The sequence below is a fragment of the Stegodyphus dumicola genome, chromosome 2 (assembly GCF_044657685.1).
Source record: "Stegodyphus dumicola isolate Sdum_Otavi_A_Nest chromosome 2, ASM4465768v1".
NCBI lineage: Eukaryota > Metazoa > Arthropoda > Arachnida > Araneae > Eresidae > Stegodyphus > Stegodyphus dumicola.
Window position 1 is genome coordinate 118,839,384 of NC_140769.1, and position 22,794 is coordinate 118,862,177.

The 22,794-nt window shown below is 31.7% G+C and overlaps 1 protein-coding gene across 2 annotated transcripts; it reads left to right on the top strand.

Moving 5' to 3' along the window:
• The first annotated feature begins 485 nt into the window (after positions 1–485).
• LOC118182991 (cytochrome b-c1 complex subunit 10-like) lies at positions 486–22,315 on the top strand. 2 transcript variants are annotated; one of them, XM_085811095.1, is made up of 3 exons: positions 486–1,025; positions 5,565–5,690; positions 21,996–22,008. In XM_085811095.1, exons 1-2 carry the CDS (start codon positions 873–875, stop codon positions 5,658–5,660), a joined length of 249 nt encoding a protein of 82 aa, XP_085667221.1. In that variant the 5' UTR covers positions 486–872; the 3' UTR covers positions 5,661–5,690; positions 21,996–22,008. The 2 variants fall into 2 exon arrangements, with proteins under 2 accessions (XP_085667221.1, XP_085667222.1); XM_085811096.1 differs by lacking the exon at positions 486–1,025 and adding an exon at positions 4,366–4,523 and having other exon boundaries at positions 21,996–22,315.
• Positions 22,316–22,794: the final 479 nt, after the last annotated feature.

Consider the following 22,794-nt stretch of genomic DNA (forward strand, 5'->3'; position numbering starts at 1 on the left):
GAGAGAATTTTATCTCTACAGCCGCACGCAACTGCACTTAACTTTTAATTTATTTCTAAATGCTTTTTTTCACCAGCTACTGCCAGCTCGACTCTGGCGATTCCGAAAGTTAAACAGAAAAAACGTGCAAAGAGAGGTCCTATTCTTTGTAATGATCTGTTGTATATATTTGATTTTGTTATTGTAAATAGTTACTTTTGTATCCATATATTTATTTAATAACTTTTATACACATGATATTATGCCATTTACTGATATTTGTTTTGTGATGAGTCAAAAATTTTTATTTTGTCCCCAAAATGTTAAATATTTCATAAGGGCTACTTGCTCAATTTTTTCGTTTAAATTCCCAAGTACAAATGCAAAGGTTGTGTGTAAGTGGGTGAATTTTAGTGACTAGCCTAATACACAAAATGTACTTCAATTACTTGTGTGGGTGACAACCCCCGTGACTGGCTTCGACGAATCTCCTTCTCCATGTCACCTTGAAGCAATTCCCTGCTCGGACGGTAGAAGCTACATTTTAAGAACTTTATTTATGTACTTACCTTCACATCACATACTTTGAGTTCGAGCTTCGTCACGGACGGGGCGGCTTTTTTCGCCTTATCCACCACATTACCATCGCCTTAGGGCACTATTTACAACAGACGCAGTCAAAGCAGTTTATCTGCTAATGCTGCGAATGCCAGGAGCCGATTTGATTTGATTAGCCTAGCGCACTCCGTAAATTAACCTCCCTAATCGTCGATCCTTGTAAGGCTCCTATATACCAGGCTGAATCATCAGGCCTTCGCGCTCCCAAGTGGGAGATTTAATGGCAGCTGTGTAGTTACGGTGCAACAATTTTTTGTGTTTTTTTTTTGTGTAAAATGGGCGGATGTACAGCTATTACTTGTTCAAATCATTCACGGAAAGGTCATACATTGGTAAAATTTCCTAAAAATGAAGAAAGAAGAAAAATATGGGTAAATAATTGCCGAAGAGACAATTGGAAACCTGGTCCAGGCGCTGAACTTTGCTTAGTAGGTATAATGTTAATTACGCCTTCATTTAGAGTTTATATCTTCTCTGATGTTTATAATGTGCAAGTAAAGTGAAATTCTTGTGTACAATAACCTGAGTATCTGCTAATTTCTGTAATAATAGCTATAATTAAATTAGTCTAGGGTTAATGTACCCGTCGCCAAACATCGCCAATGTAGATGTTTTGAATGTGGAAAAGAAATTTCTCTTCTAATATAAAGCGCGGATTTTGTTTTCCTGTGCTAATTGTGGAATTTATACTAATGTAACATGAAAATCATTAGCATATTGAAATTTATTAAAAAATAAATAATAATTTGGAAAGTCAAGATAAAATCAATGTTTGCTAAAGATATATGTAACATTATACTATAGTTGCAATATCGTTGGAATGATATATAATTTTTTCTTTATTTTATAATCACTATTGTTAAAAAGTTAGATGAGTTGTTTATGCACGGTGCCCACTACTGTTTCTTTGTTAAAATAACTTCCAGAATTTTGACATTGAGATCTGAAGTCAATAGAATAAATTGAATAGTGTGAGACAAAATATATATAATCTGACTTCAATAATTGCAAGGATTGTGCAAGTTTATTTATAATCACAGTATTATACAATTTGGCAATGGAGTAAAGATTTAGAAATGAATGCAGAACATTCAAATTAGTATTTTCTTGTTTCTAATATATAGAAATATAGTCTATTTTCCAGTATAAAAGTTTTACTTAAAAGTATGGGAAAGCAGATTTGTGTCATGCATGATCTTTGTAATACTGGTATGAAATGAATGAATTTTAATCTGTAAACAATTTTTTGTTAATATTGAAATGCGTTTCTTTGGGTACATTTTTAGGCACTTGTGGATCATGTCAGACGACATGCAATAGAAAAAAGATGTCCGTGTGCATAAATTTTCCCATTGTGATACTTCATTTTATCTAAATTTCAAGGATAATTCTTTTCATTTTTATATGGCATGTTATCAGTATAAAGGCTAGTGAAAATAAATTGGTATGTGTATCTGTTTTTGAAGTGTAATGCTTAAATAAAAAGATGGTGTGTGTTTCTTCATTTAAACAAAATTTCAAGGATAGTATTTTTCAGTGTTGTGCTGTTTGTTATTTCTCAATGTAAAGGGTAACAAGGGGAAAAAACACTGGTATGGTATATCTGTTTTTTAAGCATGATAATTTTATTTATTTCTTTAGTGATGCATATATATAGAGAGAAGGTGTTTGGTCCAACTGAAGTTATAATAAATCTAATTTTACTAGATCTCTCCCTCCCCTCAGGTGTAGAAAATTTTCAAGTGCAGAAAGTTTATTTGCAGAATTATTTCATTTCTGATAAACTTATTATCATAAATTTTTTATATAACATGTTACACATTTGACTACTGTGTAATAAAATTGTATTTAGGGCAAAAAATTAACTATAATTTTGCATCTGGTGACTAATATCATATGCTTCTAAGAATATTACTTTAACTTTTTCCATAATTTTTGTATTTCAGAAACATGAAACTGTTATTTTGATATACTTAAATAATAAAAGTGTGTATCTGAATCAATTAATGGATACAAATATTTTACAGTTATTTTTAGAAGATATTTGCCATATCGCTTCTAATAATTCATAAAGTATGTTAAAATATAGGTAAATAATTTGGTGCAGAATTCAAATTTAGGGTTTAAAATATAGTCAATCATAAGACTAAATGATTTTTATTGTCATGATTTGCCTGGGCTTAAGAATGTACTTTTCACCCGGTGGAAATTGTCATCAAACTGTCCTGAACAGGCTTTTTGTTGATAATAACTTCCAGGCTTATCAGTACCTCCTTTTGAGTGGAGGGTATGCAAATATAGTACACAATTTAAATTACATTGTGATTGTAATAATATTGTGGTATTAAATAAGTGATTATAATTACAATTTAGGTAATTGCATTGTAATTATATTACATTGTATCTGTGAACTCTTAATTTCATTACTTTATGCAATTATGTTGTAAGTGCATAATCTAATTGCAATAATATAATCTATTCGCAATTACAAAATAATTATAAATGCAGTTACATCTTAAATAGAGGCCATTTTAATACTTTTAAATTTTCGCAAGATAACTTCCCATTAAGGTTCATTTGGAGGAAACTATGCAAATACTAAAAAAGAAGTTATGCTAAATTTACATATTTTGTACAGTACTTTCTTGTTATAATGCTGTTCAATATATCTTCAATACTTTTGTAAATTTAACGACTTTCTTTGCAATCACTGTGGTGCTTTAAAAAGAAGTTTTTTAGTTATGCTTTCTAATAAGAATGGGTTTAAAATTAAGTATTATGTATAATAACTAGCAGTTAAAAAAACTTGACTGCATGAAAATGCTGTTGCTGTGTAAAATAAAAAATAAGCTTTCTTTTATGCTTTGAAATGAATTACATGTGGTTAAGTCATCCTTTTACAATTTAAGAATGTGATTAACACACATTCTTAAATTGGACAGGTTTTATCTAAATTATTAGTATAAAATATATAAACTATGAATTATTTTGTAACATAACTCAAATTACAAAATTCATTATGGAATAACTGTTTTTTAATTTAGGTAAAAATTGGATTTTTAGAAGTATTACAAATACAATGCAACACAAAGGTGATCTGATTGAAGAGGAAGGACTTTTTATTACGGTTTCTAGTTCGTATTTATATTACATTTGATGAAAAGCATCCAAAACACAGAATGCTGTACTTTCTTCCTCCATATATGTTATGAAATATTTCACACATTTAAAAAAAAGTGTTTCTTCAGAATCTTGCACAATTATTTCCATATACCTCAGACTTAAATGACAACATATTCTTAAGTTATTTTTTTAGTATGAATTTACAGTGTTTTTATGGAAATTTTGTTAAAATGTCATTAAGATAAAGTTATTTGCACACTCTACGCTTTAACTATTTCCCCATTTGACACTATTGAAAGTTTTTATTCATATCTTATTTATTATAGTCTGCTAACGAAACTGAAACATCTAAAGAATAAGTTATTTTGAATATGTTTACAAAATATACGCGAAATTTTTATTTAAGTGAAAACGTCTATATACTATTCGAGAATTAATAAATTATCCGAAAAGTTTATATGCGCTGAATGCCGCGCGTCTATAAAATAAATCTTTAAAAAAACAGCAGACATTCAGCCAGCGTGTGCGATAAACGCGCCAAAATTGGCAGCACATTCACTCCCTCGCCAAGAGAGAAAAGTTGGTGATTCAGCCTGGTTTAGAGGAGCCTTAGATCCTTGCTTTCTCTTGCACCTAAGCTTGATTTTTCGCTGACGGGAAGAAAGACTTAGGGGATGCAAAACAAGACTTCTATGCTGCTGTGTTTACGTGAGCGTGCAAATATCGAATTTTTTGTAGCACGATCTGATGAGAATGTTAGCAAAAATTGTTGGGAGACATAACTTAAATTTAGCACGTACATGGTATAAATTCATATATATATTTATTTATTCCTTCGATATAATTTAGTTTATTGACTTAATTAACAACTTACAAATTGGCAAGGTCATTGAGTATATATCTGAGGCGGTCAACGTTTGCACATGCCAGACCCAGTTCACTGTGCGTATAGCGCCATGGGTTGCACATTATATTAGCTAAGATTTAGGAATACGTCATGGAATAATAAATGTGATTTATTTCAAGACAATAATTATATTTATTTCAAATTATCTTTGTAAACATATTCTTTTTGAATAACCTATGTGAAATGTGTACGGCGTTTTAGTGACTATGTTAGAAAGTAGGAAGTAAAGTTTGGTGTCACACGCATGTGCCTGCAAACATAGATACCTGCTTGAAAAATTAAGATTAGCTTGTTTTTGGTACTAAAATATTGATAACAGTTGTAATACGAATAGAAATTACTATCTTACTGAAAAAAAAAAAAAAAAATATGGAAGTAAAGCGTATAAGCTCACTGTATATCTCTTGGTTTTGAGCTTGATTTCTTATTATACATAATATAATAATCTTATTATACATAATTGCCTCTAGTGTAGAATTGGGTGCCCCTTCGATTAGCGACAAATTTTTTAAAAAATTTTGGCGATGAAACTTCATTTCTGGTTACTATGATAGTTTTAACTTTTAGCTTCCTGATTTTTTTAAAAATGAAAATAGATTTACGTGTACATGGACAAATTTAAGGCAGTGCGCAATGCCTGGTTTATGCAATTCTGGGATTTTTTTTTAATTGAAAACAGATCAATGTGTACATGGATACAGAGTTTGTGCAATTCTTTGACTTCTTATTTTGGTTTTGTGTAGCGGCCATCTTGAAATTATGCCTTCTTGGCGTCAAAAAAGAATCGCCAAAAAAAACGAGTGGCACCCAATTGTAAACTTTTACCTTATATTTAAGTTAGTAATGCTAAGTGTTTCTTGGTAATTATTGATCTGCTTATGAAAGTATGATGATATATTAAGTTTTAGCATTATAAAGATTAATTTTATAATTCTAGGTTACCTACTGCAGCTATGTATTCAACAGGAGGTGGACTCTTTTTCTTATATCTGACAGACTGGAAATTGGTTCTCCAGTATCTTCCAATTTATAACACAAAATTTAAGGAATCTGAATCATAATGGTATGTGTGAAATGAATCAAATTTTATATTAGACGTAAAATTCACTTGAGTATAGGAATATATATAAATAAGGTGTGGTACATTTATGGATTACTGTAACTCTCTTATTGGTAACTAGAAGGAAATTGATAAATTCACTCGGAAAAGAAGGCAGAACTGTCAGCTTTGCGTTTGTGAACATTAATAAAGCAAAATTATTGAGCATATTAAAAAGGCTAATTATTATCAGCCTCACACATTTCGTCATGACCAAAGATAAACATGTGCATCAATTAAGAATAAGTTTTATTTGGATTTCTTCAGCTAATAAAACTGAATTGTTTGCAGAAGTCGGAGACAAGCAGTAAACTTAATGTCGTCTGAGATAAACAGAATTTATAGTCACCAGTAATCAGTTAAATATGTATGGATATCATGCTCTTTATTGTGACGAGTTCTCGCTAAAGTGTGGTTTTCCAATACTTACTTTTAATCCTATAGCTTAAATAGTTATATGGTATCTTGCAATCAAAATTCTGGAGTATATCAGGGAGGAGATTTTTGTTATGTGCATTAAATGTACCAAAACCATTACCTTCCAAAAGGTTTGATTATCAGTGCTAAAGCAAAAATTGCTTTCAATGTATAAACTGTAGAGTCTGCTAACTTGGTAGGTTAAATATAAGTTCATAGATTGCATATTTGTAGCACATTATCACTTATATTTCTAGAATGCATGTTTATCAGATTCTGCCACTAGACTATTAAACGTCATGTAATGTTATAAAATCTAATTATTGCAAACTGAGGTCATTCCTAAAAGCTAATGAGAGCTCTCCTTTGTTAAACTTAATTACAGTATAGCTATTGAAATAGATTGCCAGTCACCTGTAACACAATATTAGGTGTATTTACAAATGTGAATTACGTAAAAAACATTTTAAAAGACGCTTAGTGCTCACAGAAGGAGTTTTACACAGAATATTGTGTGGGAGATAAGCCATATATACATTAGCATATAAAAAGTTAGATCTGATCAGTCAATTTTATGCTGCATCAGGTTGATAGTTTTGTATAACACCAGCAAAAGGAAGCCATTTTGAATGGCTAGTGAGTTTTATCCATGCTAATGGTTGTATTGTCTGATAAGTATTTTATTGATATAGACTTGGAATCTTATTGGCTTTAGACTTATGTAGGAGTTTAGAAATTTTATAACTGTGTACATCCCATCATACTATGCTTTTTTTTTTTATGTGTGTGCAGTACATTCCAAGATGATTATGTTTCTCAGATTGCATTTTTATTAAGCATCTATTTAAATCTTATGTTCATATAAACCTTTTTATCATATTCCATAGGTGTTCTGCTACTTTTTATCTGACAAATGCAGTGGCTAAAGCATCTGCCAGAATTTAAAATCAATCTTGAGCAATCGGAGCCCGATTATATTACCTGTTATAATCTGGGAAAATCCCTCTGTAGTTGAGGTACATAAAGTTTATTCAAGAGCTCAAGATCTTTTTGATAATATGTCTGAGTTAGAACCAAAACCAGGGTATGCAAAATGCATCATAAAACCATTACAGAGCTCTTACGAATTTACATAATGCCTTGTTGATAATAATGGCTGCAATTTTACAAGGTCTATTTTTAACCCGAACTCCACCATCACCATGTATGGTACCATTTTTGGATATACCATACATGGTGTAACCATTTTTGGATCATCATGTGTGGAACCATTTTTGGTAATAGACTGACTGTAGTAAAAGTAGTTGATATTGAATTGTAAGAAGTAACAGGCTACTTGATTTCAGTCCTGTGGGGCTCAGTATGTTTATGTATCCATGCGATGCAATGTGCCTGATGACTTTGGTTACTGTACTCCTTTAGTTAGCAAAAGGAGTACAGTAGGTCTTCTGTTATTACATCTTATTAATACTGAATTTCACTTCAATGATTTCATAAATATAATTCCATTGCTTCTTATATTGAATGTGGATATTATTTCATGCAGTGTTGCTTGTCTCTTTGCAAAACATTTCTGGTCTTTGGTCATGCTCATTAACTCCTATTGTTGACATTAAATTGTCATGATGGGTGGCTAGGCCTTTCAATGAAATATTTTCAATACATCTATTACACTGTGCTGTGAGATATGTTAAAAATCTCAGTAACTGAATGTCTCATTCGTGCAGGTATTTAAACAAGCTTTTATGTGTAATTTTTCGAAAATAGTATACAATAAACACAAAATACTGAGTCTTGTGTGTTCAAAATCTCAGAATGACTATCATAACCTCAGAATATCATAATTTAAGGTTAGCCTTGGATGCCTTTCCTGATACATTGGTTTCCAAAAGTTATGCCCATGGCAGTAAAATCAAGAAAATGGAAAAGTGAAGCTTTGATAACACTAAATTGCACATTCAGGAAGCACATGCATAGAAGAAAACAAGCATGTGTAAAGATGAAAAAATTTTTTTCGTTAATTGTATAATATCACATTTGAGTCATTGGCAAATTGATGTTTAAAACTAAAAGCAGACAAACAAAACTTACACTAATAAGGTGTGTGACCATCTTGGATCTTACATAAGTTTTATAATGATTGTTCATGCTTTCCATTAAATGAATGACTGCAAATACTAGCAGCTCCATTCCTCCATCAGGACAGTTTCAAATGATGCGAGACTGACTGGAAGAAGTAAATATACAGAGATAGCACAATCGACGGCAGTAAAAATGTATTTACGGGTATCCCTTGGTAAAAATTGGCGATTTTTGGTGGTACATGGATACCGAGTTTGTGCAGTTCTTTGACTTGTTGTTTTGGCTTGTGTAGCGGTGATTTTTGTGCCAAAATCGCCGCTACACAAAGCCAAAATAACAGGATACACTCTATTAATGCACTTTCCCCCTTTCATACCAAATCATACAGAAACTTCAACTTAATCTTAATACATTCATCCATTGTACCATCTAAACAATGAAATAAGCAATGTACTTCCTAAGCAACACACACCACTAAAGCCCTTGATTCAAACATCCCATGATTCAAAATTCCTGGAATAATGCAAACAATTACATCATAATAAAGTTTCCATAACATTCAAGTACTCAGGTTACCATAAATGAAACAACAACTTGGCGATAAATGAAAAAACGTTGTGATAATACAAGGGGTACCCTAAAGTCAACTCTAACCCTATGAGTTTGCATACACAAGGTTTACTCGTATGATTATCAGAACCAGTGGCTTCCTGCAGTGTATTACAGAAAACATTATTTCTACCTGTTTCATCATGCACTGCATCTTTTGATGATTAGAGAAGGGTACCCCTTGTATTATCGCCAAGTTGTTGTTTCATTTATGGTAGCCTGAGTAGTTGAATGTCATGGAAACCCTATTATGACGTAATCAGTTGTATGATTCCGGTAAATTTGTAAGAGCTTGTGGTGTTGTGTTCATTAAACCACAAAACAAGCATGTTGCTTGTTTTGTGGTATTTGGCTTATTATGTACTTGTTTTGTGGTTTAGATGGTAAAATGTCTGAATGTGGTAAGATTAATTTGAAGTTTTTGTACGATTTGGAAAGAAAGGGGAAAAGAGCATTACTTGACTGGTGTGTAAATAAAGGTTTACCTAGTAGCTGTTATTAAGTGTCCGGTTTGTAGAAAGGAATGTGTATGGTCGGATGATAACGGCACTATGTAGGATAATTTTTACTCTTATTTTGTGAATTTATGTGGTGATGCCAATATACAGATTGTAGTTCAGATAATTTTAGGAGGTTTTTGGATGCTGTTAAGGATTGTTTGAAGACATGTTAATTTGTAAACAAGGTAAGTGGATATTTCCTTTGTGTAGTGCAAAGATGAACTTCCTTTTTTATGTTATTTCATTGTTTGATTTAAAATGTAGTTTATTGAGATTATATATTTTTTTGTTGGCTGCTACTTTGACTTTTTAAGTGAATATAGTTCGATGTGTACATGGACAAAGTCAAGAGGGTGCATAATGCTTAGTTTGTGCAATTCTGTGATTTTTTTTAAGTGAAAATAGTAAAATGTGTAATTTTTTTTAAGTTAAAAAAAAGTGTCTATGGATAAAGGGAATGTGCAATGCAAAGTTTGTGCAATTCTCTGATTCTTTTTAAGTGAAAATATGTTGATGTGTATATGGATATCGAGTTTGTGCAATTCTTTGGCTTATTATTATGGCTTTGTGTAGTGGCACAAATCTTTGGCGCAAAAATTTCCACTACACAAGCCAAAATAGCAAGTCGAAGAATTGCACAAACTCGGTATCCATGTACTGTCTTTATCATTAATATGTTTTTCTTAACAGTTCATATCTGATGAAATTATTGTTATTGTTATTCTTCAAACTGTTCTTGCTGTTTAAAATCCTTTTGATATTACTTACTCATTTCCTCTGGTAATAATTGTTGGTCTTGTGACAAAGTATTTAATTTTTTAGACCAAATTTCACAATATACTTCATTTGGAAAGTATGATTTCTTAATAAATTTCTATATATAAAAATTTCATACTTTTGAGAACATTTACAAGATGCGGTTATAGAAAGCAGCACTGGTTTCTTAAAAAAAAAAGAATAAAAGAACTTAGTTCAGAGGAACATTTGAAAATACATTCATACGCTATAGTTCTATATAGCAGGGGTCTCAAACTGGTAGCTCATGAATACATTTAATTAATAAGCTTGTTTAAATACTGTGCTTATGAATTTTGATCTAACATAAAATTCATTGTGTTACGTCGAAAAAAAAAATATTTTTCATTTAACTTTTATCTCTTTACAAACTGACTGCTTGGTGCCGCGACAAAAAAAAAAAAAAAAAAAAAATCACGATTAATTGACAAAAACAAAATTCGAAAATGCACTTCCACAACAAAATCTTTAACACGCTATCTCTCACTAAATTAAAACTAATTTATATCTCCAACCTGAAAACACATAAATTTCAATACAAAGTCTAGAGATAGCCTTAAACCTTTAACATTTCAAATATCACACAGATCTCTTCAAACACCGGGGAAAGATACAAACTCACAATTAAGAAGTTTACTCAACATAATCAAAATAAATTCTGTAAACAGATCGTATAGTCACCAACACTAAAATTGATTTTTTTTTCTACTACCGCAATATAATTACCTAGGTTCGGTTAAATAACCATGTTTCCGTAAGGATCACATGGGTGACCTACAGTAGACCACAATTAAAACACAAAAAACATACAATAATAAAGATAATAAACACATTTATTGAAAATTCCCACACATTATAACTTAAGATAGCTGGCCAGACTACCCCTACAAAATCTTTTAAAGTTACTCATAGTTTTTTTTTTTTTCATATCAATCTCATATTTAACATTATTCCACACAAATTTAACACAAAAATCATAGTGAAACACGTCACAGTTCTTAATAATTTTAAACAGGAACACTGAAGAAGATTAAACTCATATAAAAGGCTAATTTAGAATAAAGCATATTGAACATAGCACTTAAACATTAGAACAAAGATTCACTTCCTCCCATTAGCTCAATTAACTTCTGACTATTAAACATTAAGTAAAAATTTACTTTCTCAGCTAGAAATTTGGTAAAAATATTAAATTTTTTTCTACTTAACATGTCAACTCTTGCTTTAGTATTAAACATTTCCAAATTTAAAAGGATTATGCATCAAAATAAAACACCAACGAAAATTAAAAAGTCACTCACGAAATCGGCGTACCACCTTTGAGAGACTCAGGGAGCTGCCCCGATCTAAATTACAAATCCCGAAAAATAACTGCCAAATCTTCATCGTTGTTTTCCGGAACCGGAGCCTTTTCATAGTTCTAGTTTAAAGTTTTCAAATTCCTCCGTTAAGCAGCACTTTCACTCAATCAACTTCCCGTTTTCGAAGTTCCACTGAAGATAAAAGAAGGAGGTCGAAACTGGAGACAAAAGACCAAAGCAGACCTCAGGCGATGATGACTTTCCATATTTCCACTTTTCCTAAAGCAAAATAGATACTCCAGCACGAACGAGCAGTTCAGACTGTTCCACAAATGTGAAAAAGAAATATCAGCGACGAAATTGAAAATAATAGGCTAAAATAAAATATAAATAATAATAAAAATAAAATATAAATAAAATATAAAATGCCGCCGTCTAACATGTCGAACACCCACACTGTCTCGGCCCTCCGTACCCAGAAATCTCGGAGATAAAAACTTAACTGTATACTGCATTCGACCACCGAAGAACCACCGCGTTTTTCCTCCGCTCCGTCTCAGCACCTCACTGACCGCGGCCGGTCCCATAGGTGCCGCCGTCAAAGTAGCACACCCCTGAGGCTCCAAAAAACCTCTTAAAAGTCTTCTCTAAAAATCGCTTTTTTTTTCAAGTCCAAAAAAGATTCCCCCTGCCTTCCGTGCAACGGCTTAAGAAACCTCGGTTTACACTTACTAAGAAACGCCTCAAAATCACTATTGGTTCAAACAACATTAAAATTAAAAATTTAGCCAATCTTAAGGAAACTTGGACTCCCTTTTGCCAATTAAAAGAAAGGTAATAAATAGCCACTGAAATTCTCAGAAATTCAGAACTATCTACAAGATGACAGACCCTTTCTTTCCCACGCAACAGAAGAATGTTTCCAACCTATAACTCTGTCAAAAAAATCGCCGCCCCTTAGAACTAGTCGCCTCTGAACGAGAAAAACACGTGTTTTCAACCCCCGCGAAAAAAGGGGAAAATGCAGCTGGACAGTGACCTCTAACCTCCAAAGAAGCCTACGCGTGAGAAACGGAAATACACCTGCGCCCTTTTAATTGTAACACAATTCTGCCAAACTTAAAGGGAGCTTTGCCGTAAAGTTTAACAATATTAAATATTATACATCAATTTTAAAATAAGCTCAATACAAATTCATTAAACACAGTAAAATATTATAATAACTAAGAATACAATATGCACAGTAAAATAACACGCAATAATTATACACAACAAAAAATACATAAGAATTTTCCATAACAATTCCCCCACGGTACGGAAAAAGAAAAATTTTGAGAAACAAAATTATTCTACACACACCTTAATAATTACACAAAAATTATGCACAACTGCAGAATATTATTACACACCTGGAAGTAGTCACGGAGAACAGTGATAAGTACACATAACTATTAAAAATTTACCTACACTTAAACCAATGAAAAAGAAAATTCAACTAAAACATTTAAATGCAATTCAATTTGTAACTACAAAGACAGCAAGAGTGAAGTGTCACTGATACCTTTAATTACTAACTTGGTAACACAATGCTCATAACCGGAAACAACCAAACAACTAGTGAGTAAATAAATACAAGCTTTTAGTATCCTAATCAACAACAGAAGCAAACAACAAGAACCAGGAAAGTTTATCAGCAATAACCTCTAAACTGAAAGGAAGTACAAACACGCAGAGAGAATCTCCAGAAACGGAATTCAGTAACTTGACCAAAATCTAAGCCAAAAAAAGGTCTAGTGCATAACTAGAAACAAAAGGGAAAAAAAAAAAAAAAAAAAAAAAAAAAAAAATTTAAAACTTAATTTAAACAGGAAATGAAAGTTCGGACCAGCCGAAAAAATCCCTAATCGCAAACAACTATGGAGTCACGCACTAAAACCGAAACTAAGAAAACTATCAACAAGCACATACCACCAACAGAGTGAAAACCAGCTAAATAAACTCAGAACTTTTAAAAAAAATTCTTCAAAGAGCCAAAGAAAATTCAAGACAAATATAAGGAATCAAAACTCAATAATAAATCAATTACCGAAAAAAAAATCTAAACAAAAATTTGTCACCAGGACTACGTCAAGACCGAACCGAAGCAAGTTAAAACACATATAAAAATCTCAAAATAACAAAAAGGTGTTCAAAATACCCTTAAAATTTAAACCGTATGAAACATAAAATTTGCCTACAAAAGCTGTTTAGGGAATGTGCACTGATGAGTAAATGCAGTATTGAGCAACATCTATACAAAAATGCCCAAAGTAAACAAACAAAATGAAACATACAAAACCCCAATTTAGAAAACGAGACAGCAGTCTGTTCAGGACAAAAGTGCATGCTCTGCAATTGTGAGATGCAGACTTTAGCATAAACACAAAAAAATCTACCAAATAGACTACCAAAAATACCTGCAAGGAATAAATGTGAAAATCTCAAACAAGGATGAAGTGTTTTAAAACTCAAAATCTCCAAAATAAACTCAACTCAAAATCAATAACTCCACAAAATGCGTACACTAAGCTCCAAGTAAAAATCCACACTGAAACCTGGCAGTGTCTCTACCCAAGTATAAAAGCAACAAGAAGTCTTGTGAGTTTAAAACAATAAATTGAAATAATTTATTATAATTAATAAATAATAACTGAAAATGCATAGCATAGTATAATGAAAAAAAACTCATAATATCAAATTCACACAAAAACTGCTCCAGCAACCTGAAGTCTCCCGTATAAGTATTCATTCTCATTTCACACCAATGATCCAAACCAGCGCAAAACTCAAATACCGAATTAGAATTAAAACCATAAGTTTGCAACAAATTCCATCAAGAACAGAAATCCAGTGACAAAAAATTAAAAACTAATAAAAATCAAATAGATTACTCATTAACAAATTAACTCACAGTTAAAAACAAATATTACACAACTCACTATTAATTTTCTCACCAGACTAGCATTTAAACAACCTGAACACCTGCACAATGAGTGTAGAAGAGTAATTATCCTAATTTCATAAATTTCACAACACAACAATTGAACCTTTTCACACAAAATTCTCATAACTCTCAATTCTAAATTCTCTTAAAACACTATACTTCTACTGTTTAACCATTTCTCACCAACAGTAATCACTAATCATCAAACTACAAAACTCAGAAATTAGGTGGAATCTCAATTACTACTTGTACAACTCATTAAGCCAAACCACAACCACAGAATAATTGAACACACAAAAAGCTAAACAACTTCACTCAAGCTGATAATCTAAACATTTCCCTAAAATCTAAAAAAAAAAAAAAAAAAAAAAAAAAATTCAGTCACATTTTTAAACAGACTATCACTGGTCCCTCGCAACTTTACAAAACTAACGCGCATTAAAGTTAAGAAAGCAACTCAATTACTCAAAATAAAATCAACATTTCTAATCCAAGTCTGTTCTACAAATTCCCTAATCCATTAACACCATTTACGAACTTAAAAAAAACTTCACTGTTAAATTAAAACAAACAATTGTTCTGACATTAAAATAATTCACAAAAAATGAACTAACCAAATCAAACAATTAAAAATTGCAGTTAGCACAACCAAATCAGAAAAACTCCATTACCATACATTACTTTAAATTAACTAAAAGGTGAGTCAGAGAGCTAGGTAAATGCAAACATAAAAATTCAGCTCTACTCAAAACACAGTATAAGCATACACAAAATAGAAATTCAATACAAAAATCAAAATACACATTTACATACAGTGGTCTACCAGTCGCGAGGTCACAGCACCATTTGTTATGTGGTAAAAAAAAAATAATTTAACTTTAAAATAAACTCATCTCTTTAAAACTGACTGCTTGGTGCCGCAACAAAAAAAAAAAAAAAAAAACCCACGAACTAAATCTAACTACTAAACTTTGTACATACATAATCAAAACTTTTAAATCTAAAAGACATCAAAGAAAGATATCCCCCCTGGTGTTTTGGTAGAATCACGATTAATTGACAAAAACAAAATTCGAAAATGCACTTCCACAACAAAATGTTTAACACGCTATCTCTCACTAAATTAAAACTAATTTATATCTCCAACCTGAAAACACATAAACTTCAATACAAAATCTAAGATAGCCTTAAACCTTTAACATTTCAAATACCACACACCTTTGAGATCTCTTCAAACACCGAGGAAAGATACAAACTCACAATTAAGAAGTTTACTCAACATAATCAAAATAAATTCTGTAAACAGATCGTATAGTCACCAACACTAAAATTGATTTTTTTTTCTACTACCGCAATATAATTACCTAGGTTCGGTTAAATAACCATGTTTCCGTAAGGATCACATGGGTGACCTACAGTAGACCACAATTAAAACACAAAAAACATACAATAATAAAGATAATAAACACATTTATTGAAAATTCCCACACATTATAACTTAAGATAGCTGGCCAGACTACCCCTACAAAATCTTTTAAAGTTACTCATAGTTTTTTTTTTTTTTCATATCAATCTCATATTTAACATTATTCCACACAAATTTAACACAAAAATCATAGTGAAACACGTCACAGTTCTTAATAATTTTAAACAGGAACACTGAAGAAGATTAAACTCATATAAAAGGCTAATTTAGAATAAAGCATATTGAACATAGCACTTAAACATTAGAACAAAGATTCACTTCCTCCCATTAGCTCAATTAACTTCTGACTATTAAACATTAAGTAAAAATTTACTTTCTCAGCTAGAAATTTGGTAAAAATATTAAATTTTTTTCTACTTAACATGTCAACTCTTGCTTTAGTATTAAACATTTCCAAATTTAAAAGGATTATGCATCAAAATAAAACACCAACGAAAATTAAAAAGTCACTCACGAAATCGGCGTACCACCTTTGAGAGACTCAGGGAGCTGCCCCGATCTAAATTACAAATCCCGAAACAATAACTGCTAAATCTTCATCGTTGTTTTCCGGAACCGGAGCCTTTTCATAGTTCTAGTTTAAAGTTTTCAAATTCCTCCGTTAAGCAGCACTTTCACTTAATCAACTTCCCGTTTTCGAAGTTCCACTGAAGATAAAAGAAGGAGGTCGAAACTGGAGACAAAAGACCAAAGCAGACCTCAGGCGATGATGACCTTCCATATTTCCACTTTTCCTAAAGCAAAATAGATACTCCAGCACGAACGAGCAGTTCAGACTGTTCCACAAATGGGAAAAAGAAATCTCAGCAACGAAATTGAAAATAATAGGCCGCAAGAATTGCCGCCGTCAAACATGTCGAGCACCCACACTGTCTCGGACCCTCCGTACCCAGAAATCTCAGAGATAAAAACTTAACTGTATACCGCGGTCGACCACCGAAGAACCACCGCGTTTCATTGACCTCGTAGTGAGGCCGGCCTCGTAGGTGCCGCCGTCAAAGTAGCACACCCCTAAGGCTCCAAAAAACCTCTTAAAAGTCTTCTCTAAAAATAGCTTTTTTTTTTTCAAGTCCAAAAAAGATTCCCCCTGCCTTCCGTGCAACGGCTTAAGAAACCTCGGTTTACACTCACTAAGAAACACCTCAAAATCACTATTGGTTCAAACAACATTAAAATTAAAAATTTAGCCAATCTTAAGGAAACTTGGACTCCCTTTCGCCAATTAAAAGAAAAGTAATAAATAGCCACTGAAATTCTCAGAAATTCAGAACTATCTACAAGATGACAGACCCTTTCTCTCCCACGCAACAGAAGAATGTTTCCAACCTATAACTCTGTCAAAAAAATCGCCGCCCCTTAGAACTAGTCACCTCTGAACGAGAAAAACACGTGTTTTCAACCCCCGCGAAAAAAGGGGAAAATGCAGCTGGACGGTGACCTCTAACCTCCAAAGAAGCCTACGCGTGAGAAACGGAAATACACCCGCGCCCTTTTAATTGTAACACAATTCTGCCAAACTTAAAGGAAGCTTTGCCGTAAAGTTTAACAATATTAAATATTATACATCAATTTTAAAATAAGCTCAATACAAATTCATTAAACACAGTAAAATATTATAATAACTAAGAATACAATATGCACAGTAAAATAACACGCAATAATTATAGACAACAAAAAATACATAAGAATTTTCCATAACAATTGCAATGGATAGAAATATAATGTTTCTTAGGAGAAAAAAAGCACTAGCAGTTATTACATTACACTGAGTTCAAAGCTAGTGTTTGTAGGCAGCCAAAGTTATGTATGTAATGCATATAACAACATTCTGAAATATACACGAGAAGCTGAGGGGAGAAAAGAACATTAATCATCGCATCTCAGGAGATGGAAATTTAGAATATAAGTAATATTAGAGACAGAGAGAGATATAGTGTGAGAATAAATTTTCAGTGTACTTTTTTATTATAGTGGCCCCCAAACATATTTGTCGATTTTAAATTTGATCCAAGATCTCTGCTATAATTTCTCCAAGCTCATGAAGCATCAGTTTAAAAATAAATAATGCAATACAGTCAAAAGTCGTTAATCCGGACTCGTCGGGACTTCGGAGATTCCGGATTATAGATCATCAGTTTAAATCTGGTAAGATGGCATGCAGAAATTATAAAATTAAAAATATGAAACCGTAATTTATGAAATAAAGAACAATTATGATCTAAAGGGTATCAAAATTTACAAAAAAAAAAAAAAAAAGTTTTATTTGTTTACTTTATTAAACATTTCTTTCAATGTAAGTTGTTTACGTTGCTTCGTTTTATGTGATAATCCTTTCTCTTTAATTCTCTAAACAGACATAATTTCTTGATCAGTTACAAAGTTCCACTGTTCAATTCCTATAATTGCTGTGTCGAGAATACGAACTAATTTGTCAATCCAAATTTTTTCGTTTTCAATAACCTCTGTGTCACTTTCTTCACTATCGGAAGCGAAATATAATGACGAGGAATTTGATTTAAATCATATCAAAGACAGAGTACATCCAGATGAAATACGACATTTAGTAAGGAATTATAAGCCAAATAAAATAAAAACATCTGCCCTGAAGATAAGGATGGTGCTGACAGATCAACTTCCAATTCATTGCGCGCCGCGGCGTTCCCCCCACCCCCACCACCGCCACAGAGCAGCACGAAATTGATAATCAGATTTAGGAATGGTTAAAGAAACAAAGGATATGCCTTTATCCATTTTTTTTGCAGCAATTCTACTTTTTGTTTGATGGACATCGAAATATTCTTTCGCTTTGTAGATCCTTTGGGAGCTCCAGCATTGGAAATTCTATTTGACATAATCGAAAGTTCAAACTTACTCTTATAAAATTGCTCTTCTAACAGTCTGCAAAAAATAATAAGCCGGATCCAATTCGAAGATTAAGGAACAGCGCAATCTGCAACATTAACTGAAATAGATAATTAGATAATTTTAGCTTATACTATCCGTTATACATTAAATGCGCATGTGTAAACGTATTATGCGCATGCACAGCCATAAAGGTCTTATGCGCATGCGTAAACGCCTATGCACATGCGTCAATGCTACGCATGCGCAGAAAGTTTGTAGCTTTGGTGTCCGTATTATAGATCATTCCGGTTTAATGACATGACTTTTGACTGTATATAATAATGACAATAATACTAATTTGTTTCCTAAGAATATTTTTAAGAATCCTTATCATTATCCTTTTATCTCATGTAATTGTTCCAGTTAACGGCAACACTTTTACACATGTACATGTACTGTTTGCTACACCATTTCATGGACGTCAGCCTTTATGCCCAAATTCATAAATCTAATAGTAGTGATGAACGATTTTCTGGAACCACTGAACCAGTTTCCAACACAGAGGCCTTTCCTCTTTTTCGAATTTTAAACATTACACCTCCGAATGGTTTCAAGTTGTGGCCATTTTTGCATACTTGTTTGTCAGGTAAAAGACCTCCTTTTTGAAGAAATGATATGGCATCCATCTCATTACTTGGTAAATTAAAGATCGTTAACATCATATTCACACACAAACACACACACACACACAAAAAAAAAAAAAAAATTACAGTGGATGTATTTTTAAATAAACAATTCGAATTTGAAAACCTCATAAAAAATGAATAATATAAGAACGTGCAGCTAGAGTAAAAGTGCAGCACGGGGCTAATATACGATTGCATGGCAAGGTGTAAAGACATGCAGCGGGGCTAATATATGATCACCTGGAGAGGAACACGCAGCCAAATTTTGGCAAGATATCTCGGTTGATTGCTGATTCAATCTTTAGAGGGTGCTATAACAAAGAAGTACCATTTTATTTATTCTCGAGTTTTGGCCTAGTTGGAAAAATGTCTCTGAAAATTGGGAAAGATTTAATAATTTGTTTATGTTAAAATAAGTTATTTGATGGTCAATTCAAAATATTAGAATTATTGAAATAAATGTCAGTCCTAAAATTCAATATTTAACTGTTAGATGTTTGAATGGCAAAGTGTAATAAACAGAAGTTTCTTATTAGTATTTGTTTAGATAAAACATAAATACTATAAATTTGAATTTTTTTCCTTTGTTTTGTTATTATAATTACTTATGTATGTTTTGGTAAATATTTAGTAAATGAAATTTGAAATTGAGTTAGTTATTTGAAATATACTTTTTTTTTTTAGTCCAAAGGGGCTTTGTCCCTGAAGGACTATTGTTTTCGTTTTGCGATTTTGCTTTGGAACTCTATAAATGGCGTATAACTTTTCAAATCGTTGCCACCAAATACTGTTGCCCTGTATTATATTTGAAGAAATCATAATAAAGAATCTGCATAAACGTATATGTTTTTCGAATTGCGATAAAATAACGGTACCTAGAGCGATCCAGTTTTGAATGACGTAATCCTACTGCGAATATGGGCATCTGAAAGCCCAAATTTAAAATTTAGAACTTGTTTTATTAACGATTTCATATTGTGTAAAACTTAAACGAATTTTTGGTTAACAAACTCAACATTTTAAAAGCGAACAATGGCAACACTCTTTGTGGGGGGGGGACCTTTTTTGTCTCCAGCGTGCGGAACTGTGTTTCGGAAATTCTGAAGATATTCTCATTTTAAAATTATTTTGCGACATTGCTGTTAAACTGGATTTTAAGGTTTAAGTGCAAAGAACATGATATTTAATAAATAAAGGTAACACACAAAACGTTGGAAAAAAAACCCCGTTGGACATACTTTAAAATCTGAAACCTTTCAGATTTTTTTTTCTTGTTTTTGTTTTTGCTGTTCTTTCAATACTATTTTTGTTGTGATTATATTTATTTATTTTTGTTGTGAAAAACTTCCAGCCTGTCCCCTGCTGTCATGTTATGCATTCAGCCTGCATGCAGTTTGGGTTTGAGACCACTGGTATGTAGCCATCTATAGTATTGAGGCATCTATCATGGTACAAGACTAGTTTATATATACCTTCATCATGCATTTCTTTTGCTAGTTCATTGAGAAATGCTTTTACTAACAAATGGAACTTTTCATTGTTGGCAAATCTCTATGTATGTATGAAAGAGACTGATAATTTTCATAGCAACAAGCAGCCACACATTGCATTCAAACAATAGTTTTCAAAACTTCTGGTAAGGGAGTGTCAAGTTTGTAACTTTGATGTCGACCCTTAGCAGTATCATCTTTTTACAAAATTTAAGGTAAAGAAGAAAATTTTTATCCTTGAAGAATTCTATTAAGAGGAACTGCATTTCTCAGTGGCCTCTTTGAAGAAATATATGATGAGCTTACTTTTTTGCATAGTGTGTCTGTGGCGTGGTGGCCCAAGCTCATGGTATTAAATAAAAACGTTTCACTCTTCTAACTTTTTTGCTCCTTTTTTATTATCAGATGTGCATATCTCTTTGGGTCTGTTACATAATTGTAGTTATCTGTTATCATATGATTAAAAAACTTTTTTTAAAAGTTTGGTTACTTTTTATTTTCCCACTCATTTGTGTTTTTTCATTTATCTCATCTTGATATTCATATCCTTGTTGTTTCTCGCTGATGATGCCTTAAGCGTTTTTTTTTATCAAAAATTATATAAATTTTTTTGTAAGATTACAATGGTTTTGATGTTAATTTTTGAATTTTGTAGTTATCAATTACCATATAATTTTTAAAAAGCTGCAATGTTTCTTCTTGTTTTGGTTTTCTTTTTCCTTAAGTTTGGTGACTGTTTTTATTTTCCCACCTATTTGTGTTCTTTCATTTATCACATCTTGATATTCATGTCTTTGTTGTTCCTTGCTGATGATGTTCTAAGTGTTCTTTTATCAAATTATATACACATGTTAATTTTTGAAGTATTTCTCTGCTTATCATTGCTGATTAACATGTTTCTTCTGTAAGAAATTCAGACTGCTGAGAAAATGTTTAATTTAAATGTGATTTTTAAATGTTTATATGAAGTTTTAGCGCACAAATAAGATAAATTAGGAAATTTTAGTTCTGATGTAATAAATTCTTATTTATTGAATATGTTGCACTGATTTTTAATTCATTTTTATTCATTTCAGCTACTTCTTTTATGAATTTGTGGCAGTATTTAGAACATCTAGGAGCTATAGTTTTGACCTGAGATACATCTGCTGTTTCTAGGAAAATTTCTGACATTATTTAGAAGATATAAGAATTATTCTTTTGACTCAAGAAATAATACATTTGTGCTCACTTAAATAGATAAAAATCCTTTTCCTTAGCATTATAAGTTGTGAATTGAATTTCCATTTCATTTGTATACAAAATTATGTCATATATTATGTGAGATAGGTCTGAAATATTTCTTTGGAAAAGTTATATTAAAAACTTCATTGCAATAAAATTACTCTTTTTGCCACTTTTTTCATTCTTAATGTTAATAATTAGTATTTTCCAATGTATATATGTATATATAGAACTATCCTTTTTTGTCTCCAGCGTGCGGAACTGTGTTTCGGAAATTCTGAAGATATTCTCATTTTAAAATTATTTTGCGACATTGCTGTTAAACTGAATTTTAAGGTTTAAGTGCAAAGAACATGATATTTAATAAATAAAGGTAACACACAAAACGTTGAAAAAAAAAAACCCCTTTGGACATACTTTAAAATCTGAAACCTTTCAGTTTTTTTTCTTGTTTTTGTTTTTGCTGTTCTTTCAATACTCAATAAATATGTTATCTATACATTTGAAATATTCATCTGCTTTATAACTGGAAAAGTTTCTAAAACTAAGGTGCAAAATTTTATGCAAGAAGTTTCATATCTGTGGATATAAAGTGGTATGCTTTTCCCCTTTAAAAATTATATAAGCTTTATAACTTAATTAGTAGGGTTT

Coding starts and splice junctions, on each gene's coding strand:
- LOC118182991 (XM_085811095.1), top strand. CDS start 873: ATGGGCGGATGTACAGCTATTACTTGTTCAAATCATTCACGGAAAGGT. Junction 1,026..5,564: donor CAGGCGCTGAACTTTGCTTA/GTAGGTATAATG, acceptor TTATAATTCTAG/GTTACCTACTGCAGCTATGT.